At 37.1% G+C, this 22,369-nt stretch overlaps 1 protein-coding gene across 3 annotated transcripts in view; it reads right to left on the reverse strand.

Moving 5' to 3' along the window:
* Positions 1–644: 644 nt before the first annotated feature.
* The window catches only part of KITLG (KIT ligand), an 88,424-nt gene continuing 66,699 nt past the window's right edge, over positions 645–22,369 (reverse strand). For all 3 annotated transcript variants that reach the window (XM_049694277.1, XM_004285106.4, XM_004285107.3), the window contains 4 exons: positions 14,394–14,503; positions 13,947–14,014; positions 12,608–12,684; positions 645–4,880 (listed from right to left, as the gene is read on the reverse strand). In XM_049694277.1, the coding sequence (XP_049550234.1) occupies positions 12,645–12,684; positions 13,947–14,014; positions 14,394–14,503 (218 nt within the window). In that variant the 3' untranslated portion in view covers positions 645–4,880; positions 12,608–12,644. The remainder of the gene's footprint in view (positions 4,881–12,607; positions 12,685–13,946; positions 14,015–14,393; positions 14,504–22,369) is intronic.

Consider the following 22,369-nt stretch of genomic DNA (forward strand, 5'->3'; position numbering starts at 1 on the left):
ATGGGATAAATTGAGAAATTTTAAAACTACTTGCTTTGGAAAACACTGCTCAGGCTGGGCATAATTATCCTTCTTTATCAAAATTTCTCATCCTTGTAAATCTTAGCCCAAACACCAACTCCCCCATGATCATCCCTAGGCTATCTATTTCTTCTTCCTGTGTGCCCCAAGTACATTAACTAGACCGCAGTTTTGCACTTAGGTAATTACTTCACTGTGGCTTTATGCAGTTGACAGTGGTTTTCCTATCTTCTCCCCAACTAAGTTAGAAACCCCTTGAGATCCAACAGTGTATTAATTCAATTTTACCTTCTTTGATTACTTTACCTATCTTCCTTGATTACTTAACCAATACATATTTATTGGAATAAAATGATTTATCTCCTTTTGTGCATATTAGAATAAAATCTAGATTAATGATGTTTTCCATAGAAAACTTTGAGTTTACCTTAAATGCTCAACCATGTTATGAACATGTGTGATAACTTTAAGATAATGACAGGGCAAATTTGAGTGCATAAAATTCTTTATTTAGAACAATAAAGTATGTGTATATATAATGTAATTTCAAATTCAAACCTGTATAAAAAAGGGTCAGGACATAAACCTATTTTAAAAAGTACACATACAGTACATACACATCACATTTTACAACCTTTTTTATTTAACTTCAGTCATAATAAAACTATAGAATAATGTTGACATACATTTACATTACAATATGCAAACTCCAATCTATGACTGAACTAGCAATATATCTGTGCATCCATCTAAATGTCTGAATACTTTAAGTCCATTGATTTAAAAAATAGTGGCAAGTGGACACTATAATCACACATTAATCCTTAGAATATAGGAGAATAGGGTATTTTGATTGGAAATTTTTATTTAGTGAGTCATAGCTCAGAAATCAAGTAACTGAAAATACTATGTTTTTTTAGTTTAAACAATTTTATTTTAAAGAACAACATAAGATGTAATTGGAGACGGCGGTTATAAATACATGTACGATGCTTAAGAAACATTTTAGGATCAAGAATATCCATTTTAATATGGATTATTTCTAAAACAGTATCTTGTTAGGAAATGAAAGTACCATTATTTTATCTTTACAAAGGCATTTCCAGCAACACCATAAACTGTGTGATCAAACACCACAAATGAACTGGTTGGAATTTCAATCTGAATGTTTATATTTTAATGCCAATTTCAGAATAATACTGTTTCAAAACAAGCTGGCTTTCTCTAAAATTCTTATCCCACTCTCCAACCCTGAAATATAATTTATGGTTTGCCCATCTCCAAACGGGTTCGAAAGTATCTTTTTGCACTTAAAAACTTTACGAGCATCTTACATTTTCTGCTCTTAGCTTTTAAGAAAAATGAGAGCATTTAAATGCTTGATTTGGTACACTTCCAAATGTTACACACATCTCATCTTGGGTAAAATGTACTCTTGGTTTTCATTCTTCAGAGGTGATCCAAAAATGTTTATTTAAGCAACAGAAAAAGCCATCTCTTGTGTAAGTGGTTATCCGACTCACCCTACAGGAGACTGATTTTCACTTTTACGAATGGACCCTATTTACATTACAAACAAGAACAGCCATAGCTTTTTATGTTCAAATTGCTTATTCACAGAGATCAGAGTTGGATATTTTATATGCGATAGTTTCAGCTCTATTTTATCATCTTTGTCAGTCACATATCAATAGGTTTCTCTCATACCTATGGTATGACTTGACTTCACCATATAGATAAATAAAAATTGAGAGCCAAAGAAGGGCAGTGATTTACCAATACCTGTTAATGGCAGAGTGGAAGCTCCTGACAATTTTTCCTAACATCCATCCCACTATGTCCAACTGCCTTCTTGAAAAATATATTTCTTAGTTAAATTAGAATAGGTTGGGAATGGCTAAAAGCCCCATACTGGAATTACATTTTGAAACCAGAACCTAGCTTCAGAAAAACATTAAGAAATATCCATGAATTCTGCGTGGAGTTTTCTATTAATTTAAAACTTCATTTGAATTAGAATACCAAAATATGCCACAAAGTTTCTCCGGAGTACTTTAATTCTTACTAAAAGCAGATATTTCATTGTGAACATACTTTATCATACATTGTCATTTTTCACATAGTTAATCCTTTTCAAAGAGAATAGGGTACTTGTTCTGTTAAAGTATTGAAAAAAATAACTTGTTTCTGACTCATTAGAAAGTGGCTGTGTGGTAAGCACATCAGATTATAATACAAAATCAAGCAACGCTTTGATATCACAGGGCAGGCACCGTTTATCAGTGCCAGTTTCTCTATAGATTTGGGTTCTACCACAGAGGTACAAAGCTTAATTATACTTTACTCTAAAGTATAATTTAGCATCTGCAGACTTCTGAAACCATTTTAAAAGACAATTTTGAAACATTACAAAAGAGAACTATCAGATACATGGTACCAGTTTAAAAGGTGATTTCACAGTTTAAGATGTCAGTTGTGAGTTTTCCATGATTTATAAAGGATGTTCAGAACACATATTGGATGAAATAAAGCAAAGACATATATGTATATATATTTTTTAATCTCCAAGTAGATATGAGAGTTCATTCCCAAGCAACTACCAACCAAAGTAATGTTCAACATTTTTCTATTGTTCGTGTATTTTACTGAATTTTAGTGTTTTAAAAATTGGTAATCCACACAACTCTCAATGAACCAATACATTTAATTAGGCAGAATACATCTCCCCTCGCCTACCGTGCCAGATTTCATAACTTGCTGAATTTGTTTATTTAACCCTATCAATTAGGACCATGTCCTTGTGTGTTAAAACCCAGCTACCAGCTTTGAGAACAAAAGTACATCTATTATACTCTAAAGCTCATTAAGCAGCATTTTTACATACTTACAAAAACTGAAACCATTGCTGAAACAAACTATTAGATTGAGAAGTATCAATCTTCTCAATTGACACATGACCTACACACATACTCATGTTAATCTATGTCTATTTTCTTCAAAACAATCAACATCACACACTGAGACAGGTCCTTTCAGCCATTAAATTGATCTCTGGTTTTATTATATATAATTGGTTGTACCATGGGATATTTGAGGGACTGAATAAATTAATGCAACTTCCCAAAGCATCTGGGTTGTATCTTAGAGACATGACTAGTGTTTGAGGAACCACAGCACTTTAGAGGAGGGATCGTAGAAATCATCTGAGCTCTTTGGTATAAAAAAGAGCAAGGGCCACTTACTAGAGTTGTATTTGAATTAGCTTTGAACATAAGCTAAAATCCAGCTCTACTAGAAGTTCTTGGACTTTTGAAAACAAAGGAAAGATAGCAGTTTTTCATGCCCTTCTCTATCACTGCATTGAAAACAGTCATGTGATGGTGATAGACATGGCAATGATGTTATCACAAGGATCAAGTTAGAATGGAAAGCTTTGGATTCCTGTATGTGTACGTTTGTGATATATTAAAAGAATCTTCATCAAAATAAACCAAAAGAAATCATTCCTTGACCTTAGTCAGATGGTCCTTTGAAATAAAAAAAAATTGGCAAGGGAAATTCACTTAATGTCTTACAAGTTCTGGTTTAAAAATGCAATGTCCATCTTGGGAATTCCTGCCAAGTTCACTCAATATGACAAAAACGCTGTCGCATATTTTAATAGCAAACTGACATGCGTAACTACATAAAGCTTTCTTTTTATTTTTAATTCATAAACCTTAATGAATACAGAGTGCCTGATTTTAAATAAACGGATCCTTTAAACAGATAATGGTGATTATACTATAAATAACTAAAGTTTCCTGATCCCCTGCATTCTTGTAAAAGCCAAGTCACCTAGTTTTCAACACCCATATTAGCACGTGTGTGGTTATCTAACCATAGATACTAAATATCATAATTTATATTTACTCTCTCCCACAGCAGAAATTGAAAATGCGGCCTCCATACATTCAGTGATTTCTCCTAAGTCCCTTTACATAACTCTGTGATAGTTTTAGAATATAAACATTTTGTAATATAATTTGCAAGCACAATTTGTACACGCCATAGTGGTCAAGGGCAAAGGCTGACTTCACCAGGGGTGCCAGATGCCCCCCTCGGCAGACTGTTCTGCTGGGCAGTGTCCGCAGCTTCTTCGTGTGATGACTCTTTCGGAGTCTCTCCTCTGCAAAGGCATCACTGTTGTGTAATTCAGTACTGGCTCCCCTGCATGACTAAAGTCAGACAACCATGTCCGTTTGTCTAGTGGGATACGGTTGAGCACACTCTGTGTCAGAAAGAGACCAAGCTCAGACCCATATCATTCCTTGATCAGCAGCTAGAAGGCTGACCTGCCCCTACCCCCACCCTCTTTTCCCACTGCTTTCTAAATGAACAGTGGCTGATGCTATGGAGTTTTTGTTTTTTGAATTTTTTCTAGATCCCTTTGATAAAAATGATGACCCCCACTATCCAGGCTGAAATCTACTTGCAGAGACCAAGATAACTATGAACTGCAGGTTGTAACTGTAAAATAAAGCTATGTGGTTTTTCAACAATTAGACGTTTCTGGAGGCATGCAAAACGGTACGTGCAGCCTGGGACACGTGCTTTCTCTCCCAACATCAGCTGCAAGTTCTAATTGAGACCACAAATCCCCCAGGTCCTTAAAATAGAGTCCTGCTCGGTGCAAGTTCTTCTTTACAGATGATTAATTCAGTGCCAGTTTCACAGTAAAACACTTTGTTCCAATTTCTGAATCATCCACATAGTCATGGGTAGCAAGAACAGATAAAGATGCAGTCTGTCACTCCAGACAGAATAGGAATTTGTTTAAAGCTGCTTCATTTATGAAGCAAACATGAACTGTTACCCGCCTAGAGAAGAAAAAAGAGAGATTATAGCATATCTGCTTTCTACCTTCTTTTCATTCTCAGTAGCTGAATTCATGTGGCTTTGAATGAGTAATAGATTTACAATGCATGCTTCACTTACACACCCTAAAATAACTTGACAAATGTTTCCTAGATGCAGTGATCAGTCACTTGCTGATCTCCCTAGTAACATTTTACATAATCTGAAATGATCTTACTGTTTACTGAGTGTCTCTTCCCATTAGAATGTAAGCCCCATGAGGAACATAGAGCTTTTGTTTATCTTTTTCACTGCTGTATTCCAACACCTAGAACAGTGCCTGGTACAAAATAGATACGGGTGTCCCCTGCTTTTCAAAGTTCCCTTTATACCACTTTGCTTTTACAAAACACCTACTTTATTACCTGTTTTCAACAAACGAAAGAAATCCAAAGAGGATTTTTGCTTTTATGAAAAAAGGCAAAAAGAGACCGTCGCATTCAGGGTTTGTTCTGCAGTGAGCCTACAGAGGCAGTGTGCACCGCCAGCAGTGAGAGTGGCACTGCCAAGTTCTTCCCCGGAACTACACTTAGCCTCTCAGCATAAAGCCACCATAACTTTGAATTGTGTCTACGAGCATCTGTGCTTTACATAGATTTATTTTATGCATCGCATTAGCAAGATGTATCCTAAGGTGATTGTGTCTTTGCTTTAGGCCATTTTGGTTTAAGACAGGTTTCATTGGAATGCTCTACTTTTGCATAGCACTGGAGGGGGACACTTGTACTCAATAAATATTTCTTGAACATAGAGTGGATGAATGAATACCCTGTGGCTTTCATACCCCCAAGCACAGCACAGATTATCTCCATTTCTGATGAGTGTTATCAATCTATGTAGCCTTGAATTTCTCTAACAAGCCTTTGAAGAGGTTGTAAACAGGTGGTGAGGGGAGAGGGTCTGAAGAACAATGGCGGTGTTCAGAGTGGAGAAGTGGAGATTGATGGAGTGGCATGCAAGAGATATCTGGGACAGGCGGAGAGGCTGATCAGAGGCCACCCACAAATGACAGCCTCCTAGCCACTGATCAGTGCCAGTATCCTGACTGCCTAGCCAGGTTCTAGCAATCACTTCTCCCAGCTGAGGAAAGAGCAGCAGTAGGATCTCCTTCAGTGCTGTCAGCCAGAAGAAGAAAGATAGAAATCCTGGCACCACATTCCTGACAAAGCCTCTGGGGAAGTTCATTTGGCCTCAGCACAGCTTACTGTACTTGCTGAAGCATGAAAGCCAGACTCTGTTTTAGCTTTTCAGTGCTGGTGTTAAACCACTGAGCTTTGGACTCAGCTTTCAGATTTTTCAGCTTTCAGGTGAAGTATTTGTACTTCCTTATCTTTTTTTCTTTTTTAATTATAGGCAGCATTTGCATGCTATCTTCAATCACAACCCCTAAATAAATGTGTATTTTGCATTTAGTTTCTTCCCTACTCTTTTCCTATTTTGTCCTTATTTATCAATCCCAGAACCAGAGATCACTGGTTTTAAAATGTTTGAGATCATTACATAGGCTATATATAAAACTTTATAGTATGAGTGATAAGAAGTACAGTGTTTTTTTCCAGTAATATGCTAAATGTATATTACTCTAATGTAATATACGAAATGTATGCAATCATTAAATGTAATATATTGAAAATGTAAATATATAAAATGTAATAATATACTAAAAACCATATTACGTGACAATTTACCAAAGAGAGAACTCTAAAAAATAGAAAACCTGTATTTAGGAAAGCAGAATTAAATACTGGAGGAGAAATTAACAGGCATTAAGAGCAAATTTCAGAAATGCAAATTACCTAGCAGATATTTTAAAAATAAAACTTGGTTAGAAAAGCAGAAGGAAATCACAAAAAAGCAAAAAATATATATATTTTTTGAAAAAGCTACAAATAACTTGAAACTCTAAACGTAAGCGTAGAGAAGCAAGATTGGAAATCTATTCTGATTATGTCTTTGGATCATTTCGCAAAGAAAACAAACATAAAAACCAACAAATGGTTTCCCATAGAACGAAACTACCATTTTTATAATAATACCATGGATTCTGGCAACAACCTCACGAAATAAATAGGGTGAGTATTATTATCCTCCCATTACATTTGAAGAATCAGGGGTTAAAAGACAACTGACTCATCCAGGAACCTACAGCTAATTAAGGTGCAGATTAGACCCAAGTCTAATCCCTGCTAATCCTCTGCATCACAATGTATCTACACAGAGCGAGCTCCAAACCAAAACCTTCAAAATTCTAGAAATTCTTAGGAAATATGTGGTAAAGAGTCAAAGATCTGGCCATTGGTAACCAACCATTATTGAGTCCTGTGCAATAAATGTCCCAGCATAACTTGCCCTCATCCCTATTCCAATTCTAGGATCGACTTTCTTCTGTCTTAGATCTACTGGAAACTTCCAGGTTGTGTTTCTTTTATGAATCTCTCCACCAGCCTAATTATAATAAGAATTACTTTCTAGGGGTTTCCCTGGTGGCCCAGGGGTTAAGAATCTGCCTGCCAATGCAGGGAACATGAGTTCGAGCCTTGGTCCGGGAAGACCCCACAGGCCGCGGAGCAACTAAGCCCGTGTGCCACAACTACTGAGCCTGTGCTCTAGAGCCCACAAGCCACAACTACTGAGCCTGCGTGCCACAACTACTGAAGCCCACACGCCTAGAGCCTGTGCTCTGCAACAAGAGAAGCCACTGCAATGAGAAGCCCGTGCACCACAACGAAGACCCAACACAGCCAAAAATAAATAAATTTAAAAAAAAATTACTTTCTACACTTACCATGCTGGGATAAGTCCCTAAACACCGCCATCTCAGTATCTACAAACTCATGCTATTTACCGTCAACCAAACTGGGCCTTCTCCGTGATTACACGGTCCTTCTCCCAAGGTCTCAATTAAAATTCTTCGTGGATGACTTCCCAATCCCCAATCTATTATTTGCAGCCCTTACTGTACTCTGAATTTCCGGTGAAGCATATTTGGCCACTGGTTAATAATTCCTAACGGCTCCTTCTCCCATTTTTTTCTATTGGCACTGCCATCTGGTTAGTCCCATAGGCTCCAAATCATCCCTGATTACTGCCTGCGATGTCAAGCCTCACATCCCATCAGGAACTAGGACTTATTCTTTTACTGCAGTGACTCCAAAATGGCCTATGCTTTCCTATCTCCATGGCTGTGACCCTAGTTCAGGTTGTCATTCTCTCACACCTGTTTTGAAGATTGGCCTCCTAAGTGGACTCCTTGATTCCAGGTCACCACTCCTATCCATCTGGCCACGCCAACGTCTGATTACTTTCCTAAACCTCTGCTTTGATTGTATTATGTCTTTTCTAAACCCTCCAACAACTCCTTATATTACTCAATAAAGTGTAAGCCCTGTACTTGGAATTCAGACCTTGTTTCAAACTGATGCCCATCCTTTCTCAGCATTTTAACCCTTTATGTGTACTTCTACTGGAGTCCAGCTGTACAAACTCTTGAACACAGTCTGTACTTTCAGCTCCCTGATTTAACTTATGCCATTTGCAGTATCTGGATTTACCACTTCCCTATTGCCAGTAAAATTTTAGCAATCATCCAAGATCCAGTTCCATACAAATGCCACCTCCATCACCCTTACAATAAAGCCTTTCTCCGAATGATTTCTCTCCCCAGTTAAATAAGACAATTGTATATGGGTGGTACAATTCTATGGGATGCCATCTGTACCAGTCATTATCTAGAGCTATGTTCAGGGCACATCCTCTACAACCATATGCAGTGGCTTTGCCTTTGACTCATTATTGCATTTCTTTGTCAGCTTCTTTTGTTGTTTTTTAACCAAAATCTCCTTTAGTCTGTTTTAAAATAGGTTATTATGCATATGTCTTATCTCCTTTTGTAGGCCATAAGCAATTTGAGGACAGAACTAGGTTATATTAAGCTTTGCATCCAACAGTGCACGTACTAGAGCTTGTTGGTGTCACATTTGTGGTTAGAATGAAGAGTAAAATTGTGCTATGATCTACTCTCTTTCTTTCTCTTAAACTGTGCTACACGCAACCCAATAAATGAAAAATTCTTCTGGGATGCCACATACGTATACTTGTCATTAGCTAGTTGACTAAATACATTTTTAACTTTTTGCAGAGATAATTTCACGTTTGATGTCAAATAAACACAGCTTTTGTATATTTTCTCTTAGAGGCAACTTCTTTTGTTTCTGGGTCATTATCTACATTCCTTCCTTGTATTTAAAATATCAAATCCTCCTCTTCATTTTCCAATTATAGGTTGGAGAACTATTCCATATGTTTTCTATTCTAGTGTTCCAATATTTGTCCTGGTTTAATTTCTTTTAGTTCATGAAACTTCTATTTCAGGGAGAAATCCTTGCCACAAACCTGAGTCATTCCTTATATTTTCCCCTTTTTTTGTGAAGCAAGAAAATGACTATAATCCAAATTATATCCAATTTTTAAAATATATAATTACAACTCCATATTTCATTTCTATCTTGGTACTTTTTACTACTGTTCTTCTTATTTCTTGGCATATTTCCTCTCCTACCATGTCACAGTCTGTTCCCCCAAGCCTTTCCCTCCACCACATCCCTTTCCCCAAATTATACTCAAATTTCCTTGGCAGGTTTTACCAAACCTCTGTTGATACAAGGAACAGGCTTTCTGTATACGATGGGTACTCAATAAATGGTTACAAATGATACATATATATTTTGACTTCGGGGTTTGCAGATTCATGATAATGAGCTGCTTCTATTTTCCTCCTTTTATCTATCTTGCCCTCAGTATTTGAATTCTTATTTACTTCTACCTACACACGTCTATTTTTTTTTTACTCCATAAATTTTATTCTCACGTTACTGCAGTTCTCTGAGGTATTCATCCATCTCTCCATTCATTTATTCAACAGATACATTCATCACTTGTATGTGCAAAGTGTAAACTATATAGTTTAATGGGATTCCAAAATGATATTCAGAAACCAATCCTGTCCTCTAAGAGCTTATGGTTTAGAAGAGGACACAAAACGTCTATGTAAGTGGCTGTGAGTAAGTAACGTCTATGTAAGTAATGGTAACTAATACCATATTAATATTGTATGAAGTGTAATACAAAATATAATTAGAGGGCCATAAAAGAGAGATTACTTTCATTTGGGAAGTTAGCTTTTTGGAGGTGGTGGTTCTGAGCTGAGCCTTGAGAGAGCTTTGCAGAAATGGTGAGAAGTAAGGTCATCTATTTTACACCAGCTCCTCAATGGTATGTGACGAGTTTATTTCTAAACAATTTGGGGCTTCTTTAACCTAATTTCATTCGTTTAATTATATGAGTAACATTTCAGATTTTAAGAAAAATAATTTAGCCATTTCCCATATGACTGTATTCCCCCTTGCTGTACATACTCTGCTGTCCTACTGACCAAAATCAGCAAATTAAACACACACATACACATACAAGATAAAAATAAACCTTACTGCACTTTTTAAAAGATTGTTTTAAAACATCTTATTTTATTGCAGTAAGAACACTTAACACAAGATCTACCCTCTGAACACAGTTTTAAATGCACAATATAGTTTTTTTAACTCTAAGCATTATGTTGTATAGCAGGTCTCTAGAACATATTCATCTTGCAAAACAAAAGAATCTTTAAAAAAAAGGCCACTTCAGCAGAGCTATCTTCCTTACCACTTGGTAAGATTTTCATTTAGGGTTTATTTATTCACTCAGTCACTTCAACAGACATTTGTTGAGCGCCTACAGTGCTTAGGCAACAAGTGAGGTACTTGTGAGGAGATATAGCAAGAACCAGACAGACTCACTTCCTGTCCTTGTATATTCCCTGACCAGCATGCGTAAGTTGCTTGACTACAGCTGCTTTAAAATGCCATCTTTCTTTCTCCTAGACAAGTGCCCTGGGCTTTTCCATCATAATCCATTTCCCAAATGTCACAGGACAAATGCCACAATTAAACACCACATCACCTATGTGCCAAAACAGGATCCCAGTGATGCCATTGAAAAGCAAACCACAGAGAACATTACTTGAGCCTTTAAGGTTCAATTAACCATTTAATGTGTAGTTGGTGGATGTCTGGCTTAAGGGAAGTGAAACAGCAGTGGGGAAAAAACAGTAGGTTTGTACTGGGATTGGAGGTCAAAGACTTGTTTCTTGGAATAACAATGATTTCAGCTTGGGGAATACTGCACCCGAAAATAAAAAGGGTCAAGTGAAGGGTTTATTCCTTTACAGTGTTTGACAGGAAACATGAGGCTAGAGGACAGCTAGGATGGGAGCAGAAGAGAGGGTGCTATTCGTGCTCCAGACGTGGTGATCAAGGGCATGATTCAAGGCAAAAATGAAGTCTGTGTAATAGCAGGGTTAAAGTGTTAGAGGCATATGCGACATAATTACTATTATTATATGATGTTATTTTGGGTTGTTGAAAAATGATGTTTGATAAAAGTGAGTTCCTGGAGGAGACAAAGGCTCTGTGACCCAGTTTCCCTGGGGAAGGTTCAATCTAGAGAGAAATCTCTGAATCTGGGACAGAAGGGAAAGCTGGAAGGACAGTGACCTGTAAGGAAAAGGTAAAGCTCACCGGAGACCATGTCTGTAATAATCGGGCGAGTAAATGATCCTCTAACCACGAGGGAGTGCAGGGGAAGAACTGAAGATTTAGGAAGATGAAAGAACACTTATACACCACTGTAATAAATGGGGGTTCATGAGCAGAACAGAATTAACAGTGAGTTGGCAGAAGTACAAATGGGAAGAGCATGCATGACGTTGGATCAGGTTAGTGCCATTCAGGGTGCTCCCTGCACCGCGTCTGCAGCTTGGGAGTTGAGAAAGTAGACAGGAGAGGGGAGAGGAGGTATAAACATCAGTGCCCTCTGGTCATGTTTTCCTAGTCTCCTTTCTCCCCAGGCCCTTCACAGACCCACACAATCACAACAGGTTATCTGTCCCCGGTTTATATTCAGTGTGTCCTGGGCTCTGGACGGTGATGAGGCACAAGTATTATGTCATGTGGCAGGTGGCACTACCTTGACAATTTCCCTCTCCTACTGTATGGGATTTTTTTTTTTTTACTGTATGGGATTTTGACCTTTTCTACTTTTCCTTAAAATAGCAGGGCAATGTTTTTGATTTTCATTTGTTTCAGCATTTAACAAATGAGATACTTTTCCTATCATGTTAATCACACCTAATTGAAATTGATTTTATTTATTCTTCTTCTATTAATAATATTTTATTTTAGTCCTATTTAGTCCAAAATATTTTGCCCCTTGTCTAATTTATTTTCTGGCCTCAAAAATAGGAAACACTCAGAAATTCCCTGGTGGCCCAGTGGTTAGGACTCCATGCTTTCACTGAAGGCACGGGTTCAACCCCTGTTTGGGGAACTAAGATCCCCCAAGTCCCAGTGGCGCAGCCAAAAAAGAAAAAAATTAGGAAACGCTCAACTGTTAATGCTTTGTATATCTCCCATACAAGATGAATCCACTACACTGGAATAATACTGCTTGCCTTTCAAAACTTGAGAATGCACAATTACATAACAGCTTCAGCTAACATACTGACCCCAGCTTGATAGAAGACTTAATAAATTTTGGTGTCTAGGATGCTGCATAGTTCTTGTTACATCTTTTAGCTTGAATTCTTAATACTTACCAATGTACGAAAGTAACAGTGTTGATACAAGCCACAATTACACTTCTTGAAACTCTCTCTCTTTTTCTTGCAACATACTGAAAAAGAATAAGAAACATGCTTATTTGCATTTAGACAGAGATTCTGAAGTAACCATGATCTGGGCATTGTAAAGGGCAGTTTTTATTTTTCTGTAAATACAGTAGCAAAAGATTGCAAAATTGAGTGGGAAGCTTACCTTCATAATATTACTGTAGGGAAGAGGGAAGACTTCATCTGCTTCCACATAGTCTCCCCAAGTAGTTAAAAAATTCTCTACGCATATGCAGATACACATACGGAAAATGCTTATATGCACTTAATTTGTGAATATGTACACATACAGCATAAGAGAAAATAACATGCCAAATGAAAACTATAACTGAATGTAAAATCAAAGCATTGGTCCTGGAGCAGTATGGGATAGGGTAAAAACGTGATCAGCGTCAGCCACCATAAGTGGCAAGGTCTCACAAAACAATTTTTGTATTTGGCTTTGAATAAAATACTGAGTAGGTTGAGAAAAATTAAGGGCTCTGAAAGCCAGAGTGAGGTCAAATATATGAAGTATGCAAGAGAAAAATAACTGAAAGTATCTTGACTAGGAAGTGATATTAAGAATGGGGTTTAGGGCTTCCCTGGTGGCGCAGTGGTTGAGCGTCTGCCTGCCGATGCAGGGAACACGGGTTCGTGCCCTGGTCCAGGAAGATCCCACATGCCGCGGGGTGGCTGGGCCTGTGAGCCATGGCCGCTGAGCCTGCGTGTCCAGAGCCTGTGCTCCACAACGGGAGAGGCCACAGCAGTGAGAGGCCCACGTATGGGCAAAAAAAAAGAAATGGGGTTTACAGAAGAATGAGACAAAGGTGGAGTTTAGAAAGGCCGAGGAAAAGAAAGATTCTGTGGTAGCAACTCAGTCAAGACATAATAAAGATATGGATGAAGATAATGACTATTGCCAAAGAAAGAGCTAAGCATGTCTTGGCTATAGTGTGGAAAAGAGGAGAATAAGCAAACGTGCCTCCTGAGCTCCATGACCAGGAACGTGAGCAAGATTCTGCTGTTTATAGAAATAAAGAGAGCAGAGATGATACCATAAGAAGGGTTATGAAGACAATTATATGAAGGTATTTCCCAAGTAAATGGAGATGTAGGATTGAAGAGACAAGGAGAGATCAGAAATGTGGATAAAACTTGGAAGACATCAGTTGGGAGCTGCCACCATAAGAGTGAAACACTTCTTAAAGATGTTATGAGCACATGCACGGTATGTGAAGTGGCAAGGTCAAGCTTACTTATGCACACATTTAGTAAAACAAAATACCTTATCTCATTATCCTCTTCATTAATCTGTATATTTTCAACTGCCCTTGTAAGATTTGGTTGTTTCTTCTGGGAAAAGAACAGTGATATATACATATATTATAAAAATATCAATATATCATGTACTATTTAAGAGGTAAACAGTCTCCACTTCTATGTTTTCATCAGCATGCAGCATATAAAAATACTTTTGCAATAAGAAATTATGAAAAATGCACGGTTTTATCAACTCAGCATTTTTAGGATGTTGGAGATGAAAGAATAATAAAGAAACTGAAAGATTTAAATAGTAATCAAATGAAAAATATTGTTTTCTTGGTAGGATCCTTTCTTAGAAAAGGGCAGTTTGTTAGCTAATCATTGATGTAATATAGTATGAACAAATAAATATATAAAGTTCAGAAATTTTGTGATCAAGGGGAAAGAAAAAAAGAATAGCAACACTTACCTTCCAGTATAAGGCTCCAACAGCAAACCCAATTATAAGAGAAAAGAATGCCGGCAATGCTACGGCTGCCCATTGTAGGCTGGAGTCTTCAATAGGATTTGAGGCCTTCCCTGTAATTTAAACAGTACAGTGGTGAACACAGTACCTCCATGCCAGAGGTTTTGCTCTTATCCTGTGGTTGTTCCCAACTGTTTCCGAAATGTACTCTTGACCTATCTGTTTAAAATATTTAAAATGCTGATTTTCCTGCTTGCAATGCAAGTCCATGTAGTCTCCAAAAGATACAAGTTGAAAAACGAAAGAAACACCACAGACAGAGGGCTATTTGACTTGGTTAATGCAGACCCATATGGAACACAGATGACATATACCTGCAGATGATTTCTATCATCAGGCAAATCCATCTTCCATGCCTTTATCTTCTAATATCTTCTCACTTTCTCACACTTCACATCTTGCCAAGAAATTTTAAAGAAGACATTTTGCAACCCGGATCAAGGTCTGGATGCATGCCTCGAGCTATGTTTGGCCTGCCTCAAATATTAAGTTAATACCTGTACATTGTGGTTAGAGTACTTTTAGGGACCTTAAGTTTAGAATTATGGTGTCTCCTCATCACATCTTCAGCTGACATTTATTGGATGCCAGGTAGGGCCCCGAACTGTACCATGGAGTAAAGGTTTGAATTTTCAGACTTTCTGTGTTCGAAAGTCTGAGACTACTGAACATGAAAGAATGGCTGGAAGTACCAGTGTCTCCTTAAGCTGACTCTAAATATGTAATTTAGTGAGAGAGAAGATACACACATGAGTTTAACTTGGGACACCTCCCTTCACCCTGCTTTGCTCTTCCATGAGAAGCAGAATGATTCAGGAATTAAACAACACATCTCCCCCAAGCGTCTCTTGTTCCCAACACAAAACTTAACATTTTGACAGATTTTTCTATCTCCTCACAAGGAACAGCTTAGTTGTTTGAAAACATTGACACATATGTGTCAACTTGTAAGAGTTAAACTTTCAGTTTTCTGTTGAAGATGTAATACAGTTAGAAATTGTACACTTTCAACAATCGTATGATCAAAATGTAAACCAATCCAAGGGAAAGTGACTGTTTTGGGCTATGATATTTTGCAATGATACTTGGGTACTGTGTCAGCCTATAGTCACCTATTTAACATATAAAATACCTAAAGTACATGATATAAAAGAACCAAACCACTGTATGTGTATCAGCATTTAAGATGGAAAAATAAACTCATAGATTTAACCGAAGAGGCAAGAAACAAATGTTATCTATTATAGTGAGAACAGAAATTGCCCATTTCCCTACCATTGGTAAACCTAGTACAGGAAATTCATTAATTCTATGATTCTTATGTTTCCAAAGAGGCTCTCAAAACAGTAAGTCTGTGTGTGTGTGCTGGGGTAGGAAATGGGGGGGGATGTAGTGAGTCATGGGTGTCCCTTATCCTAAGGGACATTGGGTAAAGTGGAATCTTCCATTCACGTAACCATGGATCACTTCCTTAAGACTAGACTGACAGCTCTTTTGGCCCACCTCACATCCTATAACCCCATGGGAAATATGTTTTAGGCATCTTAAATTAAAGCTCAACATGAATTCTATCACCAAATTAAGGCTTAGTTATAAAATGGGATTTGGCATAACTGAAGTAATACTGTTATTCCAATAATATAGCTATTTTAAGGGTTATATAAGATTATGTGTACTTGTCAGGGATTTTACTACCATTTATAAAGGTGTTTTCTATGAGGAAATGGATTTGGAGTTAACACGCAATTCTGACCGTTTTAGAAATGCTTATATCGTTATCTGTAAATAATTTGGCTGTTTGTGTTTATATTCCAGTGACATGTTTGAATTCTCCTTGATGGCCACTCTTCAGTGATCCTGCCATTCCTCTTCCAGGGAGAGAAAAATTGATGTTATCAGAAAAGGCTTGCTTACGCCTCCAGGGCATAATACTTACTACTGCTGCTATCAGCCAGGGATCAATGAGATCTGAATTATGTGCCTCAAGGCCCATATGAAGGGTATTAGGGCCAAAGCTTTTCTTTTATGAAAAGATCGCCCCAGAAAGTGTATGGGGTGGTGGAGCTCATCTGGACAGGATTTGAGTAATCCCAAATTCCTGGGTTGTTTTCATGTTAATTGTATCATTATTATGAAAGCTGTCCACAGTTCAAAATTTGTGGGAACTGATTTGTGTGGTTTGACTAATAACATCAGACATCTCTACAAACGCAGAACACAAACTGTGCAACAATTTTGCCGAACTCCTTTGTAAAGTCTGCTTATGGGGACCATGCCTATGAACATGGCTCTCTCCTTGGTCCTTAAAAAGTATGCAACTCAGTATTCTCTCCCTTGATTCAGGTTCAAAGCTCACCGCAGGCTTGCTGGCACTTCAAAGCTCACCACTGACCCAGCCTCGGTGCTAGATCTCATTGTTCTAATAATTAATGATGAACATGTACTATACATCAAGCACGGCTCCAAGTATACATGTGCTAACTCATTTAAAACTCACAGAAGGGCTTCCCTGGTGGCGCAGTGGTTGAGAGTCCGCCTGCCGATGCAGGGGACACGGGTTCGTACCTCGGTCCGGGAGGATCCCACATGCCACGGAGCGGCTGGGCCCGTGAGCCATGGCCGCTGAGCCTGCACGTCCAGAGGCTGTGCTCCGCAACGCGAGAGGCCACAGCAGTGAGAGGCCCCCGTGCCGCAAAAAAAACAAAAACAAAAACTCACAGAAAACCTGTGGAGAGATTATCAACCTCCATTTGATTGAGGATTCCAGAGATTAAGACAGTTGCCCAAGGTCACATAGCTAGCCAAGGTCTAGAGCTGGGATATAAACCCAGGCAGTGTGACTCAAGACTGTCTGGAAGATGAGTAAGTTAATGCCAAAGTAAGGATTTTCTTCTCTATTATTTAAATATACTATCTGTAAGAATCTCAATCATTTTAAAGACATCCTTTTAGCTTGGTACTAAGGATATTACTGTAACTTTGAAAACACAGTTCCCTTTGGATAACTTATACACTTTTACATTATCCCATGATTTTCCCTTATAAGCTACAGAGAGGGCATTACACCTCTGGATTCCTCCTTCATATGCACTGGTCCTCTGGCCAGCCTGGCCACATTTGGGGTCTGTCTTATCCCTGAAAACCAGCATGCTTTCTTCAAGTTTCCCTGACCCTACTCCCGAAAAAGTCTTACCTCCTTTATGCTACAACTAAAAGCTTTTACATACTTCTATTATACATATTATATTATAAATAATATATATTATAAAATACTATGACTTTTTATTTGTGTCTGTTTCTCCTATGAGAATGTACACCACATAAGAGCTAGTCTTGTGCATGGGTATCTAAGTGCCATATTCATTCATGAGTGACAACACCTGGCCAAAAGCTGATTATGCAAGACCCGTATTTTTTACAAAAAGGAAGAAAAAAGAAAGGAAAACAAAAAAGAAGACTGGTCATTCATGTTGCAATTTAAAAAGTACCTATAAACTCAGAGGTACAGGACCAAATAGGTGTTTTATATTCAATTTGTCTTTTAAAGTAAGTAGAAAAGACTTTTTCTTCCAACCATGATTATAGCATATTAGCCTTCCCAACTTAAATAATTATTATACTAAACAAATTATACGAGGCAGCTATTTTCAGACATCAGCCAAGAGGCAGCCCAAGAGTGTAATCCCCGAGAGAGGAAAAAACACACGTGGTAAGGCTCACGACTGTCCTGATTTTCTGGCTGGGAGGCACCTTCAGACTTAGTAGTCTCACTGAGGTAGGGAATCAGAGAATGAAGTTCAGGGTTGCTGCCCTAGCTGGAGTTTATGAGGCAGGGTTATTTGTGGGAAAGGAGCTGTGCAGAACAGGAGCGGTAGAAGTCTCCGGAGGAGTCTCCTTAAGTCATTGGTTGACTAATAAGCTGTACAGGCACAGGGAACGACTTCACAAAACCTGGCAATAAACAATGCCCGGGAAGCTATGACTTTAACAGAGACCCTGGCAGTCAATTCAGAGACGAAGGAGTTCTGACAAGCAAGAATGGAGAGATTTTCCAGGTACTCAAGAAATATCTCAGAAACTCTGTGCCTTAGAAATAAAGCTACTCTCTCGCCTCCCTCTAAGAAAGCTTAAAAAGCATGACTGGGAAGGAAAATAAATCTGATCTGCTAGGAATTGAACTGCCTACCAGTAAAAAAAAAACTCAAAAGTCTCTGAAGGAATGCTACAAAATCCAGATATTCAACAACATAATATCCATAATATCCAACATATGTTCAAAAATTACTAGCCATCTAAAGAGAAATGTGACCCATAATCAGGGAGAAAAAAATCAGTTAATAGAAACCAAGCTGGGATGACCTACATGTTGAAATTAGGAGATAAGAACTTTAGAGCAGCTGTTATAACTATATCCAAGGGCCAAAAACCAAAATATTGTTATAATGAATATGCAGATGAAAAATCTCAGCAGAAAAATGTAAAATATAAAAAGAATCGAATGGAAATTCTAGAATACAAAGTACAAACTTAGAAATGAAAAGATACACTGGAATCAAACCTGCAGACTGTATACCACCAAGAGTGAACCCTATGTAAACTATGGACTGTGGGTGATTATGATGTGTCCATGTAGATTCATCAACTGTAACAACTGGACCACTCTAGTGGAGGATGTTGATAATGGGGGAGGCTATGGGTATGTGGTGGTAGGGGGTATGTAAGAAAATCTCTGCACCGTCCCCTGAATTTTGCTGTGAACCTTAAACTGCTCTAAAACAATAAAGTCTTAATAAAAAAAAAATTTAATGGCAAAATGAAAATTTACTGGAAGAAAAATTTAGATTAGAGATGTCAGAAAAGCCGGGGAACTTGAAAACAGATAGGTTGAAATTATTCACGTTGAAGACTAGAGAGAAGAGAGGTTGGAAACAAAACCAAACTGAACAAAACCTCTATGATCTGTGAGACTGATATTATCAAATTGCCTAACATATATGGGATTGGTACATGTGTGATTCTACATGTGTGTGATTCCTCTCAAAAGGAGCTGAGAATGAAGAAAAAAATGTTTGGAAAAATTATGGCCAAATTTCCCCCAAATTTGAGGAAAATAAGCTTACGTATCCAAGAAGCTTGGCAAACAACAAGAAAACCACTCCTAGGTGCATCTTTTTTAAACTCCTAAACAGAAGAAAATTTTGAAAGGCAGAGGGGAAAAATGATCCAGTACATACAAGGGAAAACATCATACAAATGCTGCCTGCCTTTTTGTCAGAAACAACAGAAGCACGAAGACAATGAAGCGACATCTTTAAAGGACTCAGAAAAAAAATTCTTTTAACCCAGAATTCCATGTCTAGTAAAAAGTACCTGCAATACTGAAGGCAAAGACATTTTTCAATTAAAAGAAAAAAAAATTGTTTTGGTGGCAACGGATCTGCACTACAAGAAATGCTAAAGGAAGCTCTTCAGCCAGAAAGGAATTAACACTAGACAGAAATTTGGATTTACAAGAGGGAATGAGGAGTAACAAGAAATAATAAATATGTGGGTAAATATAAAAGATTCTTTTTCCCTTCTCTTACTTTCTTTAAAAGACATATGATAGTTTAAAGTAATAATTTTAAGACTGCATTGTGGGGCTTATAACCTATGTAGTATATGTCAACACAGCACAAAAGATGGTTGTGGGCAAGTGGAACTATCCTGCTTCAAGGTTCTTATATTGTTTCTGGATGTGCTACAACATTAACTCTAAGTAGAATGTTACAAGTGAAGGTGTATGTGGTAATTCCTAAAGCAACCACAAAATGACGTCAAGAGGTGCTGTTGAAAAGCCAACAGAGTAATTAAAATAGAACACTAAAAAAAAAAAAAAAATCAACACTAAAGAGGTCTGTAAAGGAGGAACAGAGTATCAACAAACAAATGGGGCCAATAACAAAATGGTAGACCCACATCCAACCATACCAATAACTGTACTAAATACAAACAGATGAAACACTGTAATTAAAAGTAAAGTACTAGATAAAATAGCAAGGCCCAACTATATCCTGTCTACACGAGATGTACTTTTAAAATAAAGACAATATGTTGAAAATGAAAGGAAGAAAAATGATATACATGAAAACAGTAAGCAGAAGAAAGGCTGGCTCTACTAATGTCAGACAAAATCCACTTCAAGACAAGAGCTCTACCAGAGTTAATATGGGATATTGCAGTAAGATATAAAGGTCACTTAATCAGGGAAGACATAACAATAATAAATGTATAAGCACCTAATAGTAGACCTGCAAAACAGACGAAGCAAAAAACTCAGAACCAAAAGGAGAAATAACCAAATCCACATCCCACATGGAAAAGGAAATCCCATTTCCTTTTCCAAAAGGAAAGATTTTTAATGTCCCACTCTCAGTAGGTAATAAAAAATTAGACAAAAAACTTAATAAGGATATAGAAGATCTAAACAACACTATCAACTACTTGGATTAAATCTGAGAATGCTACACCCAAAACTTGAATAATACTCATAAAATGTCTCAATAAATTTCAAAAGATTACAGTGTATGTTCTCTGACAATAGTGGAGTTAATAATAAGATATCTAGAAAAAACACATATTTTTAGACAACAACCCACTTTTATATTACCCATGAATCAAAGAAGAAATCACAAGGAGAATTAAAAGAAGTATTTTAAAGGTATGATAATGGAAACACAACATATCAGAATGTGTAGAATATAGCCAAAGCTGCTTTTAATGAAATTTATATATGTGCTTATATTACAAAAGAAGATGGTTTAGAGTCAATGATCTACTTTTTCTACCTTAAGAACTTAAGAAGTTAGAACAAATTGAGCAAATTAAACCCAAAGTAGAAGTAGGGAAATAATAAAGATAAGATTAGAAATCAATGAAATACAAACAGAATTTAAGAAGACAAAATTTCTTCTTTGGAAAGATTAATAAAATTCATAGTTAGTAGGAAAGACCTTAACTGACTAACATACAAAGTGTCTCTTCAAAACTTTTCAGATCCAATGTGTTATGTGATTCAGAATTTTAGATCTTAGAAGGTTTGGTCCTGTAAATATTGTATATTATATAATATTTTCAATGAGGTCTGGGTAGTACCCTATAATCAAACACATTAATATTTCCTAGTGAAATGCATAGATATTCACCTTTAGAAAGATAAATATTATAAATAGCTTCATCACAATTCAGGTCAGGTTTTGTTGGCAAAAAATCCAAAACAAATTGGATTTTAGAGCTTTTTCTTTTAATTTCTGAATTGTAGCATTGCTATTGTGGATTTGTATTAAATTGATTACTCCTTTTTACAGATAGGTCTTTGATGTCCTTGAACATATGAGAGTGCCCCATTACTAAGTCTTAAGGGATGGCTTTCTTAGCTAAGATCAAAGGATGAATTTTTTCCCCCTACAGTTGCCATGAGGCTAGAGGATCAGGATACTTAGTAAATCCAATGACCTTTATAGTGACCTTTGCCTCCATTTGAAAAAAAGACATTAGACTTCCAGGTAACTGGGTTCTTCTTCACCACCGAGGACAGAGATCTCAGAGAAAGAATATTCTCCCCTAACATGTAATTTTATAGTAAAATAACAAAAATCATCAAATTTCCAAACACACAATAGTAAATAGTGATATACACAACAAAACAGAAAATATCCTTGGAATTTTATAAAACCAGCACTTGTATTTTCCACTTTAAAAGTCCATTTTCGTCAGGCAAATTCTACGCGAAATATACTTTAAGTCAACAATGAAAAAAGTTCATAAATCATACATCTAAAAGTAATTTTATGCCTTATTTAAAATAATCTTAGCAGAAAATTTATTGCCCCGATTAAACATTATCTCTAGCTATAGGGAAATCCAATTGTAAAAACCTA

Source organism: Orcinus orca, chromosome 11, assembly GCF_937001465.1.
Source record: "Orcinus orca chromosome 11, mOrcOrc1.1, whole genome shotgun sequence".
Taxonomy (NCBI): Eukaryota; Metazoa; Chordata; class Mammalia; order Artiodactyla; family Delphinidae; genus Orcinus; species Orcinus orca.